General features: G+C 45.7%; 1 protein-coding gene across 1 annotated transcript; it reads right to left on the minus strand.

Annotated features, from left to right (window-relative positions):
• Positions 1-311: 311 nt before the first annotated feature.
• On the minus strand, positions 312-12,060 carry LOC144502002 (P2Y purinoceptor 1-like). The gene is made up of 2 exons (XM_078226020.1): positions 11,980-12,060; positions 312-2,145 (listed from the first exon to the last, which is right to left on the minus strand). Exons 1-2 carry the CDS (start codon positions 12,058-12,060, stop codon positions 1,147-1,149), a joined length of 1,080 nt encoding a protein of 359 aa, XP_078082146.1. The 3' UTR covers positions 312-1,146.
• Positions 12,061-12,268: the final 208 nt, after the last annotated feature.

Below are 12,268 nucleotides of genomic sequence, written 5' to 3' on the forward strand. Positions count from 1 at the left end.
CTTTAACTGGGAGCCTCTCTCTGCACCCGACTTCACAATTTAAAGTGAAACTAAAATCTATAGACATGCAGGCATCTTTATTAAATGCGAGGCCAACTGAAGTTTCAACCTTTTCTTAGCACACAAATACAGAAACAGCAAATAAGCTCAAACGTAAACTGATATCTTATTTCTAATACCCACAATGCAAATATAAATTGTTTAAACCAGCTCTATTTTCTAACAACAGTTTCAGATTGGAAACATGCTGGATTCAAAAATTTTATTTATATATATAGATATACAACAAAAATACTTGCAAAAATACATTGGTATAATATAAAGCCAAAAATGGATTCACAGTTTTGCAAAGAATTTGCATATATATATTTAGAGAGAATCTTCTTGCATATTTCAGGGGTTTTCCAAAGCTGGTCATAATGATTCAGTTTTGAAATTTAAGCCATTGTTATTAGGTGAATACGCCAGCCACTATGCACAGAGCAATAAGTTGTCAATAATAAATGAGAAGAATGACCAGTTAATCTGTTTTTGGTAATGTTAGTTACGGGAAGAATGTTGGCCAGGACACTGTGTGAACTTGCTCTTCCTCTATGAGGAAGCAGTGGTGCAGTGGTCTTGTCACTAGACTAGAATACAGAGACCCAGGATCCTCTGTGGACCCAGGGTTCAAATCCCACCACAGCAGATGGTGAAATTTGAATCCAGTAAAAATCTGGAATTGAAAATCTGGACCATGAAACCACTGTTGATTATCGTAAAAAAACATCTGGTTCGCTAATGTCCTTCAGGGAAGGAAATCTACCATCCTTACTTGGTCTGGTCTACATGTGACTCCAGAGCCACAGCAATGTGGTTGACTTTCAAAAGCCCTCTGAAATGGAGGGCAATTAGGGATGGGCAATAAATGCTGGGCCCAGCCAGGGACACCCACACCCGATTAAAATGAATAAATTAATGTTCCAGAAGCTTGATCATGAAACATAGGAATAGGACAACTGGCCTTAATTTAACAGCTGATCTGTAGGTTAATGGTGTAACTAAAGTTCTAGAATTACTGTAAAAGTTACATTCCTTTGAAGTGAATCTGGTTCTATGTTAACACATTCCAAATCCATGACTATTTGCAGGACTGTGTCACAGTTTTCACTCACTGGTATACTGGGTACTGCTGGAGACTACAGGGAGTTTGTTACAAAAGTTAAAGCCTTTAAAAACATTAATGAGCTTTGACCTGTATTTGGTGCCAGCGTAAAAATACACAATCGGGTCCAGGACACCGTTGAGATAGAGGCCGAGAACACATGAGTAGTAAACTACCACAAGCCTTTGTAACAGGGTGCAGTCGCTCCGGTCCACAACAGACAGGGTGAGACGTATTATATTTGCAGGAAGAAAGCATATGATGAAGATGCACAATACTACTATCACCATCTTGATAGCATGTTGGCCTCTTTGGGATTGGGATGTTACTGGAGAATTGGCCAGTTTCTTTCGGATAAGCAAAGTGGACACCAGCAGGGATCCAAATGGAATCACAAAGCTCAGAACAAATAATAGAACAGTGGAAGACTGGAATTGTTTCAGTGCATTTGGTTGATTAAAACTCATGCAATAAAGTTTCCCATTCATTTCAAAGACCCTGACCCTCAGAAAGGCTGTACTCATGAACCCACCAGCCAACAACCAGATCACAACACACAGGACAATGGTGAATTTCTTTGTTATTCTGCACCGGGACTGGAATGGTTGGATAATCACGTAACATCGATAATTGCTGATAAACATCAAGAAGAAGACGCTTGTCAACAAAGTGGAATAGATGAGGAATGTTTGGAGTTTGCACATGAAGTTTCCAAATATCCAATGATTGTTGTTGCCGTGGTAAATAATGACCAAGGGGTAGGTTAATGAGAAAAGCAAGTCTCCCACACATAAATTGACCATCAGAATATCAATGGGAGTCTTTTTCTTTACATGGAAACACAATATCCAGAGGGTGAGACTGTTGAAGCTGGCAGCTAAAACGAAGAAGATTGAAAGGGCTGGAGGCATCATTAATGTGAGGAACGTCTCATCCAACAGACATGTTGCATTAGCTGCAATTGTAACAAATGAATTATTCATTTCTTCAGGAGGAACAACCTAGAAATACAAAAATAAGAGTCATTTATTGAACTTCTCGACTGACGATCCCACAGCAATGTTGAGGCAGATTGTACAAATTTTGGGAGCCAAGCGAATATAGTGTTGGTAAAAGAGTGCTATATCTCTGGGACAGAAACAGAAAACATTGGAAACACTCAGCAGCTATGGCAGAATTTTAAGTGGCAAGGTGGGCACAGGTTTATGTGTTCAGTTTAAAGCTTCAAAGAATGGTTAACTTGCAGGTTGAGTTGGTAATTAGGAAGGCAAATGCAATGTTAGCATTCATTTCGAGAGGACTAGAATACAAAAGCAGGGATGTACTGCTGAAGCTGTAAAGGCTCTGGTCAGACCCCGTTTGGAGTATTGTGAGAAATCTTGGGCCCTGTTTCTAAGGAAGGATGTGCTGGCCTTTGGTCCAGAGGAGGTTCACGAGAATGATCCTGGGAATGAAGGGCTTGTCATATGAGGAGCGTTTGAGGATTCTAGGTCTGTATTTGATGGAGTTTAGAAGGATGAGGGGGGATCTTATTGAAACTTACAGAATACTGAAAGGCCTGGATAGAGTGGATGTGGAGAGGATGTTTCCATTAGTAGCAGAGACGAGGATCCGAGCCTCAGAGTAAAGAGGCGACCCTTTAGAATCGAGATGAAGAAGAATTTCTTCAGCCAGAGGGTGGTGAATCTATGCCACAGAAGCTGTGGAAGCCAGATCATTGAGTGTATTTAAGACAGAGATAGATAGGTTCTTGATTGGTGACGGGATCAAAGGTTGCGGGGAAAAGGCGGGAGAATGGGGTTGAGAAACTTATCAGCCATGATCAAATGACATAGCAGACTCGATGGGCTGAATGGCCTAATTCTGCTCCTATATCTTATGGTTTTACGGAATGCTGGCCTTTTGGAAACTTAATGTAACCCTGCTACTTCCACTTGAATTGGTGCAAGTGTGGGGCAGTCAAAGAAAAGAGTCTGTCATCTGAATTTGCAACAAGGCAATTAAGTTTTATTTTAACCCAGCATTCTGGCTTTAACAGCGAGGGCCCAGTGACGACTCATCGCTTTGTGAAATATACAGGCTGGCAAACCTTGAAAGTCTGATACAACATAACTGCTTCCTTACCTAGCTGAAAGGTTGCTGCTCGCAGGGTTTGTTGTGACAGTGTTGTTTCACTGCTTTATGGGTGACTTCTAACAGTTTGGAAACCATGGGTGTCTCTCACTTCGATCGGCACATCCCTGCTGCTGGCCTTCACTGCAGCCTGGGAGCTCTGCTGAGGGGGAGCAGTGACACCAACACTCAGGGAGAAGCAGGAGAAACAGCAGCACAACACCAGCTTTGTTTCACCCTTGGCCAAACATCGCTCCCCGCGACAAAGGGGATAGACAGATCAAAGGAGGCAAAACCCCCAACCTCCCAACCCTGCGTACACAGTCAGAGAGGATCAGCCCTCCCAAACAGTGGGGCGACACGGTGGCATTGCTGCTTCATAGCGCCAGGAACCCGGGTTCGATTCCCAGCTTGGGTCACTGTCTGTGTGGAGTCTGCGTGGGTTTCCTTCGGGTGCTCTGGTTTCCTCCCACAGTCCAAAGATGTGCAGGTTAGGTGGATTGGCCATGCTAAATTGCTCCTTAGTGTGTCAAAGGGATTCGCAGGGTAAATACATGGGGTTACGGGGATAGGGCCTGGGTGGGATTGTTGTCTATGCAGGCTCGATGGGTCGAATGGCCTTCTGCACTGTAGAGATTCTATGATGGAGTATAGGAATTTGAACAAGGGAAGGAATGGGCATGGAATTGTGTGGCAATGACACTGTAGAACTTTGGGAAGGAAATGTTGTTGAAGAAGGTGCAAGAACTCTACCTAGTCTGTGTCTCCATGGCAATGACACCAATTTTGTTACCTATGAATGCCTTGACAGAAACCTTGGGCCACTGTCGGTATGGAGTTTGCACGTTCTCCTCAAGTCTATGTGGGTTTCCTCTGGGTGTTCCGGTTTCCTCCCGCACTCCAAAGATGTGCAGGTTAGGTGGATTGGCCATGCTTAATTGCCCCTTAGTGTCAGGGGGACTAGCAGGTGGGGTTACGACAATAGGGTCTGGGTGGGATTGTGATCAGTGCAGAACCGATGGGCCCAATGGCCTCCTTTTGCATTATAGGGATTCTATGATTTTAAGTCCAAGCACCAGTGTCTGGGAGGCTCAGTTCCCTTGGTCATTGGGATATCTGTAACCTGGTACAATATCTTCCCAGCAGACCAAGTGGCCACCTGGTATTGCCAATGACCATCGAGGTGACTATAAACTCAGTGCCACCTGGTCTATTCCTGTAACTCCTACAGGGAGAGAGAGTAGAGAGTTGTGATAGAAGAATGGTTTATGTGGAGAGGAGGGGACGGCAATATTTTGAGGAGGATGACTGTGGAGGTGAGTGTGAGGTGTTATTTTCATTTTTTGTTAATTCTTTCATGGGTCGTAGGCATCACTGGCTGGGCCAACATTTGTTACCCATCCCTAATTGCCCTTGAACTGAGTGGAACTGAGCGGTTATTAGGCCATTTCAGAGGGTGTATAAGAGTCAAGCACATTGCTGTGGGTCTGGAGTCACATGTAGGCCAGACCAGGTAAGGATGGCAGGTTTCCTTCTCTGAAGAACCAGGTGGGTTTTAGCAACAACCGATAATAGTTATCATGGTTACTGAGACTGGCTTTATTTCCAGATTTATTAATTGAATTTAAATTCCACAAGCTGCTGTGGCAGGATTTGAACCTACGACCCCCCCAGCATTGGCCTGGGCCTCTGGATTAGTAGTCCAGCGACATTAATAAGATCAGGCTGATGGAGATGTGAGGAAGTTCCTCTTGAGAGAGGGACCAGTGGAACTGAAAGGTGTGCTGGTCGGAGGAGTGCTGTGCAGGGAATGTTGGAGTGGGGGCTTTGGAATCTGATTGGGGAATGTCACTCACTTTTCCTGCCCTTGTGAAGTGATTGAACCCCCTGCAGCACTGAAAGCAGCTGTGAGGGAGCTCATTACTGACCCCTACCACTTTGCCACTTCCAACCATGCGAGCCTACTCCCCCTGTCCACAGGAAACAATTCCTCTCTGTGGACCCTCACAGCACTGACCCCCAGGGAGACATCAGAGACACAGGTGGCACAGTGGTTAGCACTGCTGCCTCACAGTGCCAGGGACCCGGGTTCGATTCCAGTCTTGGGTGACTGTGCTGAGTTTGCACGTTCTCCCCATGTCTGTGTGGGTTTCCTCTGGATGCTCCGGCTTCCTCCCTCAGTCCAAAGATGTGTAGGTTAGGTGGATTGGCCAGGATAAATTGCCCCTTAGTGTCCCAAGATGTGTAGATTAAGGGGATTAGTGAGATGAATGTGTGGGGTTACAGGAATAGGGCGGGGGAGTGGGCCTGAGTAAAATCTCTGTTGGAGAGTTGGTGCAGACTCGATGGGCCGAATGCCCTCCTTCTGCACAGTAGGGATTCCATGATTCTATGAAACAAGAGGCAGCTTTTGGTCTTCTATTCCTGCGATCAAATGAAGCCATTCTGAGCCTTTAAAAGTCCTTTCACTGACAGGTCATCAACATCTGTGTTTGGTGGAGAAAGCGGGAAGCTGGACACTAACGGCCATGTTAAGGAACCACACACAGGCCGGTTCCAGCAGGAATCTGGTTCACAGCCCGTGGTCTGGCCACCTTCCTCTCCCCCTCACACTCTGCAGCATGTGAATAGAGCTCATTAAAAATTCTCTTTCACAGCGACGGGTTTTCATCAGAACCTCCTGATAATGGTCAGAGTTTTTGATGAAAGGTCATGACCTGAAACATGAACTGTTTCTCTTTCTCCACAGATGCTATTGGGCATGCTGAGCATTTCTAGCATTTCTCATTTTTAATTCAGATTTCCAGCACCCACAGTGTGAATATCAGGAGATGTGTTTTTACAGTAATTCTCTGCATTTAATAATTATAAATAATATCAGAACTGTTGACAGGAAACACACTTGGCTTCCATAACCCCAAAGCTTTCTTAGCTAATATGTGCCCTAATATGCCTTTGCAATCTGTTCGGTTCTTGAGTTCAGGGTAGTTATCTAAATTCAAAATAATAATGGCCCCATTACTGAATCCTGCGTTACCCTGATCAATGTTCCCCCCCTCCCTCCACTCTGACACCCATTAACATGTATTGCCCATTAAATTCCTTCTCCATTCCCTGGGTTTACTCTGAAATCCCTGTTCCTTCAGGTTTGATTTTGTGTGGCGAGCAAAAACAGAATATGATGGAAAATCCCAGCAGGTCTGACAGCATCCGTGGAGAGAGAATAGCGACGGCGTTAATCTTTCAGCTGGGCTCTGACGAAGGCTCAATGCTGGCTCGATTCTGTCTCCACAGATGCTGTCAAACCTGCTGAGATTTTCCAGCATTTTCTGTTTTTGTTCCAGATTCCAATATCTGCAGTATTTTGCCTTTATTTTAATTTTGTGTGGAACTTTTCTAGGTGCGTTTTGGAAGTTGAAGCTTGTTACATCACATTGTGGGGCTTCCCACAGACCAGTTGAGTTGCCACTCCCTCAAAGAAAGAACCATAGAATCCCTACAGTGCAGAAAGAGGCCATTCTGCCCGTTGAGTCTCCATCGACAACAATCCCACCCAGGCCCTATCCCCGTAACTCCACATATTTACCCTCCTCAGTGGACTGGATAGCACCATCTCAGTCGTACTATTTTGTAAACATGTGCCTCTCTAAGTTTTGTCTTGGTGAGTTGGTTGCTTCTTTCATGCTCCAGGATTGGCTTCAGATTCATTACTGTAGTCTTTCCTTGTTATGTGACAGCAACTGTTTGTCTTTGGGATTCGGGCTCAATTTTCTACTACTGCTCCTTCTCTTCTGTATCTTCTGTTTGAAGTATGTTGGTGCTTGTCTGGAGCTTTGACTGCTCTGACTAAAGAAGAATGTTTTCTGCTGTCTGCAGAGGAACTGGAACCACTGCCTCTGTAAAGAGTGAAGACAATTCTGAACTGAAGCCTCAGTCAAGAGCATCAGCACTGGTGGACCTCCCAGGAGTCTCCAAGTTAATGTAGTTGACTACAATATTTGCTTTGACATCTTCTGCCATTTTGAGGCGGGTGTACAACAAAGGCATGTCTGCTCAGGATTGCGGATGACATATAGAATGTTGATTATTTGCTTGTTGCCACAGCAGAGCAGCTCTTGAATCGTGACTGGTATTTGGATTCCTTCGGGACCTTATGTAGATGAGTCTGTTGTCTGTAGCCAGAGGTCTTTTAGCCACTGTTCCTGATTTGACAGGACCGTCATACTGGCTCCTGTGTCTAACTTGAAATTTGTGTCTTGACCATTTACAGATATGCCAATATTCCAAGATGTGAATCTGGGATCATTGATTTGTCCCAAGAAGTGTTATTGGGCTTCATGTTGTGGCTTGTCTATATCCAGGACTCCTTTGGGATCCTCCTCATGTCTCTAACTTACACATCTTTCCAAACTGTCCCAGCACTGCACAATGATTGCTGGCTCGCACCTGTGAGGTCTTATGGCACCACAGCACTGACATGGTCTGCCACCATCTTGTGTTGTCCTTAGGTATTGCTTTCCGTGCCCTGGAGTCTCCTTACCCTTCTTGTTGCTTTATGAGCCAGATTGTTGTTGTTGGATCATTTTCCTGAGCAATGAATTTCCTCCACATGGATCATTCTGTGACCTAGCTTTGATAACTGATGGCTGGAATTTTCCAGCTGTTCATGCCGGTGGGATTCTCCAGTCCAGCTGCAGTGAATAGAGCTGAGCGCCAAATTCTCTGTCCTTGTTTGCAGCGGAAGGACGTGAATGGTAAATTCCAGCTGATATCTTTGTGCAGGCTGGTTCTCTCTCCCTTTCTGACTGTCTTTGCTGCTGGGACTTAATCAACTTTATCAATGTTTGGCAGTGGCTGATGTCTATTTGCAAACAAAAAGCTCTCGGGATTTTACTTAGGATTTCCATCCTTTTTTGCTTCTTTTTGCCCTGTTTCCTTGGCTTTACATTTGTCCCGTTGTCATTAAGTTTAAAATTAAAGTTTATTTATTAATGTCACAAGTAGGCGTACATTAAAACTGCAATGAAGTTACTGTGGAAATCCCCTAGTTGCCACGTTCCGACGCCTGTTCAGGTACACTGATGGAGAATTTAGCATGGCCAATGCACCTAACCAGCATGTCTTTCGGACTGTGGGAAGAAACCCATGCAGACACGGGGAGAACATGCAAACTCTGCACCGGCAGTGACCCAAGCCGTGAATTGAACCTGGGTCCCGGGTGATATAAGGCAGCAGTGCTAACCACCGCTGCCCCACAGTTCCTGGTTGTTCTGTTCACCTTTAAGATCTGATGTTAATCTGGTCATATCATGAGAAAGCTCATTTACTGAAACTAATAAAATCGCTAAGATCCACCCCCAACCCTCAACATCTCCCACCCCTCCCGCGACTCCTTCTGTCTGCACACAAGTTCCTTCCCTGGGGAGCTAGTGAAATAGTGGGACTGGGTTAGTAATCTAGAGGCTAACACCTTGGGGACATGGGTTCAAATCCCACTGCAACAACTGGTGGAATTTAAATTCAATTAATAGAATCTGCAATTGAAAAGCTAGTCCCAGTAATGACAACCATGACAATCATCGATTGTTGTAAAAACCCATCTGGTTGACTAATGTCCTTTAGGGAAGGAAATCTGCCATCTTTACCCGGTCTGGCCTGCATGTGACTCCAGAGCCACAGCAATGTGGTTGACTCTCAACGGCTCCTCTGAGATGGCCGAGCGATCCACTCAATTCCAGGGCTACTCGGGATGGCCAAGAAATACTGACCTCACATCTCATGAAAGAATAAATAGATGTAGGAAAGAAGCGGCCAGCAATAGGGCTGCACCCAGGCAGTGTTGCACCTTGGATATGTATATAGTTAGGAGTTACCAATGAGTGGTTTGTGTACAACTATACAAGCCTCTAGACTTCTTAGTGAGACACCAAACAGCATTACGACACCAGCAATGCCAACATTCCATGAAAAAACTTGCTCTCTAAACTTACTGATTAACACTTTCCACATTGCCAGATGCAATAGAAGGATGAAGCAGTCTCAATCATCTGGCAATCTCAAGGACCCCGGTGCTGGGTGGGGAAACATGCCGTCAGTGAGGCGGGGGGGCATGATGTCCGTGGGGGTGTGTGGGACGATTCTGGTCCAGAGCGAGCCTGGCAGACCGGCATGGATCATTCCGGTGTTCTCGCTGTTTTGACACTTAGGCCGAAATTTTCTCCAAAAAATTCTAATGGGTGCGAAAAGGTCGGATTTTTTGCTGTTTTCTTAAGTTGAGGTAAATATCGTGAATTTATGGCACTCTGTGCAAAACAGAAGCAGTCAAGCGATTCTCGCCAGTAGGAGGAGGAGGAGGCTTAGCTCGGGGGTGAAACCAGCTGCTGAACCCTAGGGTGCCACTGTGCAGGCACCCTGATCTCCTACTGGGAGATCTCCTGTCAGTCCGCCCCACGACCCCCATAGACATTGCCCCCCCGATCGCCACCTCCAACGATCAACCCCCCTCCTCTGCAGAGTTCTCCCCTTCCTTCCCCGCTGTACAGAGCTCCCCCTACCTCTCAACCATCAGGCTCCATTCCTTCTCAGGCTCCACCCCCGTTCCCTGCCCCCTTGACACCATCAGGTTGCCAGGTGGGCAGTGCCAGGGTGCCAGGAATGCACTGCCAGGTTGCCACTGCCCCATGGGCACTGCCCAATCCTGCCCCCAACCACACGGGGGCTTCAATGGCCTCCGATTCCCCTGCTGAGGCCATCACATCTGGGCCCGTTTGTGGGAACCATCAGTGATTCTCGCCGGTGAGGAGCTCGACTGGCGAGGGGGCTAAGGTAAGTGAGCCTGGATGATGGCATCTGGGACGTGTTAATGGCATGTGAATCATCTCATTAATATTAATATTGGCTTCATGCCCTTTCTGTCGCGAGGCTGATTTCCCCGTCAAAACAGTGCCGGTAAGATTGCAAGAGGCAAGAAACTGGGCCCGAACTCGATTTTTCACCTCTTGCCCCCTCATACCAGCTCGACACAACAATCGACCAGCGGGCCGCCCTGGTAAAATCGCAATGGATTAGAATGGTAAGCCTTCATTGGGGAAAATTCCGCCCATAGCCTCCATCTTAACTTGTGCCTCTGTCGACTGTTTCCCTTTCTTGTATTTCTCGCCTTCTCTCAGTTTAGTTTTAGTCATCAAACCCAGGTGTTCCCTTTGAATTTTCACATCTTTCTGGTTGTAGAAGGGAATGAACGAACTGTCTAGAACTTCAACAAAAACAGCTTTATTCAACATGCATGAGGGAGAGCAGAACTTGTGGCTGTAACTACAGCTTGCTGCCGAGCTACTCGACTGAGCATTGGCTCTTACAGATTCTTATAGCCCTTTCTTTATGTTACAAAGCGTTACATCCACTTCAGGTCATCGTACTGTTACTTTGAATTGGTTACAGTTCTGTTTTTGATTACATTATTCGGTTCCATTGTCTTGTGCGCTTTAGTTTTTAATTGTTTTCTGGACACCTCCTGTCCACCTGTTTACAATATCAAAGCATTGTGTTTGTCAAACTGATTTTGATAATTGATATTAATTCTCATATGGTTATCTCATAGAATCTCATAGAATCCTACAGTGCAGAAGGAGGCCATTCAGCCCATCGAGTCTGCACCGACCACAATCCCACCCGGCCCTATCCCCATAACCCAATGCATTTACCCTAGCCAGTCCCCCGACACTAAAGGGCAATTTAGTATGACCAATACACCTAAACCGCACATCTTTGGATTGTGGGAGGAAACCGGAGCACCCAGAGGAAACCCACGCAGACACGGGGAGAACGTGCAAACTCCACACAGACAGTGACCCAACCTGGGAATCGAACCCAAGTCCCTGGCACTGTGAGGCAGCAGTGCTAACCACTATGCCTCCCTGCTGCCCCAACCACTGTGTCACCGTGCCGCCCCAACCACTGTGGTTATTTGTATTTTGTCCTGTCTGTCTGCAGTGAGTGTGGATGCTCCAGTGCTATCTGTTTAACCCTTTCCAGTAAGAAGTCTCACAACACCAGGTTAAAGTCCAACAGGTTTATTTGGTAGCAAATACCATAAGCTTTCGGAGCGCTGCTCCTTCGTCAGATGGAGTGGAAATGTGCTCTCAAACAGGGCACAGACACAAAATCAAGTTACAGAATCCTCTATTCTGTAACTTGATTTTGTGTCTGTTTGCACTGTTTGAGAGCACATTTCCACTCCATCTGACGAAGGAGCAGCGCTCCGAAAGCTTATGGTATTTGCTACCAAATAAACCTGTTGGACTTTAACCTGGTGTTGTGAGACTTCTTACTGTGTTCACCCCAGTCCAACGCCGGCATCTCCACATCATAACCCTTTCCATACATTCCTCTCCTGCTGCAGCCCATGCTCCCTGGGGTTTGCCCTACTACACTGGTGATCTTATTGATTTTGGCTTGTCCCAGCTGGTTCCTTTGATTATTCCTCTCTTAACTCCCACATCCAAATTCTCCCCGTTTAAATCTACGTCAGCCTGTGCTTCCCTTTAGAGAAACAATTGACCTGATTCAGGACAATCTAACGCATGCACCTTATTCTGTAGTTTCCAATCCAGTGTCTTCCAAATACTGAACCAATAAAGATTCCTAGAATAGATTCTTTACTCTCCTATTCTTCTCTGTTTGACAAGTACTCACTGAAAGACTAAGTTTTGCAAAATACTTACTGGACTATAGGTCCCGATGTTCTTCACCTTCCGGCCAGGATGGTGCAGCGATCGGGAGTGTGCGTGTGTATCGAGGCTCATTTCATAATTGTTACTATTCCTGATGATAATGAAACTTTACAAAAAAAACAGAAGTCCAAAGACGGGAAGGAAATCGGCATCCGGTGAGCGTTCAAACCACCAACTAGTGCATTTGGAATAAAATGGAAATTCAGGAAAGTCCGTGCGAATCTGAAAGATTCAAAATGTCATAAACAGGAACTCTGGTTAACCTGCCCATTTCATAAAC

This window comes from Mustelus asterias, chromosome 12 (genome assembly GCF_964213995.1).
Source record: "Mustelus asterias chromosome 12, sMusAst1.hap1.1, whole genome shotgun sequence".
Lineage (NCBI taxonomy): Eukaryota > Metazoa > Chordata > Chondrichthyes > Carcharhiniformes > Triakidae > Mustelus > Mustelus asterias.

Coding starts and splice junctions, on each gene's coding strand:
- LOC144502002 (XM_078226020.1), bottom strand. CDS start 12,060: ATGAGCCTCGATACACACGCACACTCCCGATCGCTGCACCATCCTGGC. Junction 2,146..11,979: donor ACATCGGGACCTATAGTCCA/GTAAGTATTTTG, acceptor TTGTATTTCTAG/GTTGTTCCTCCTGAAGAAAT.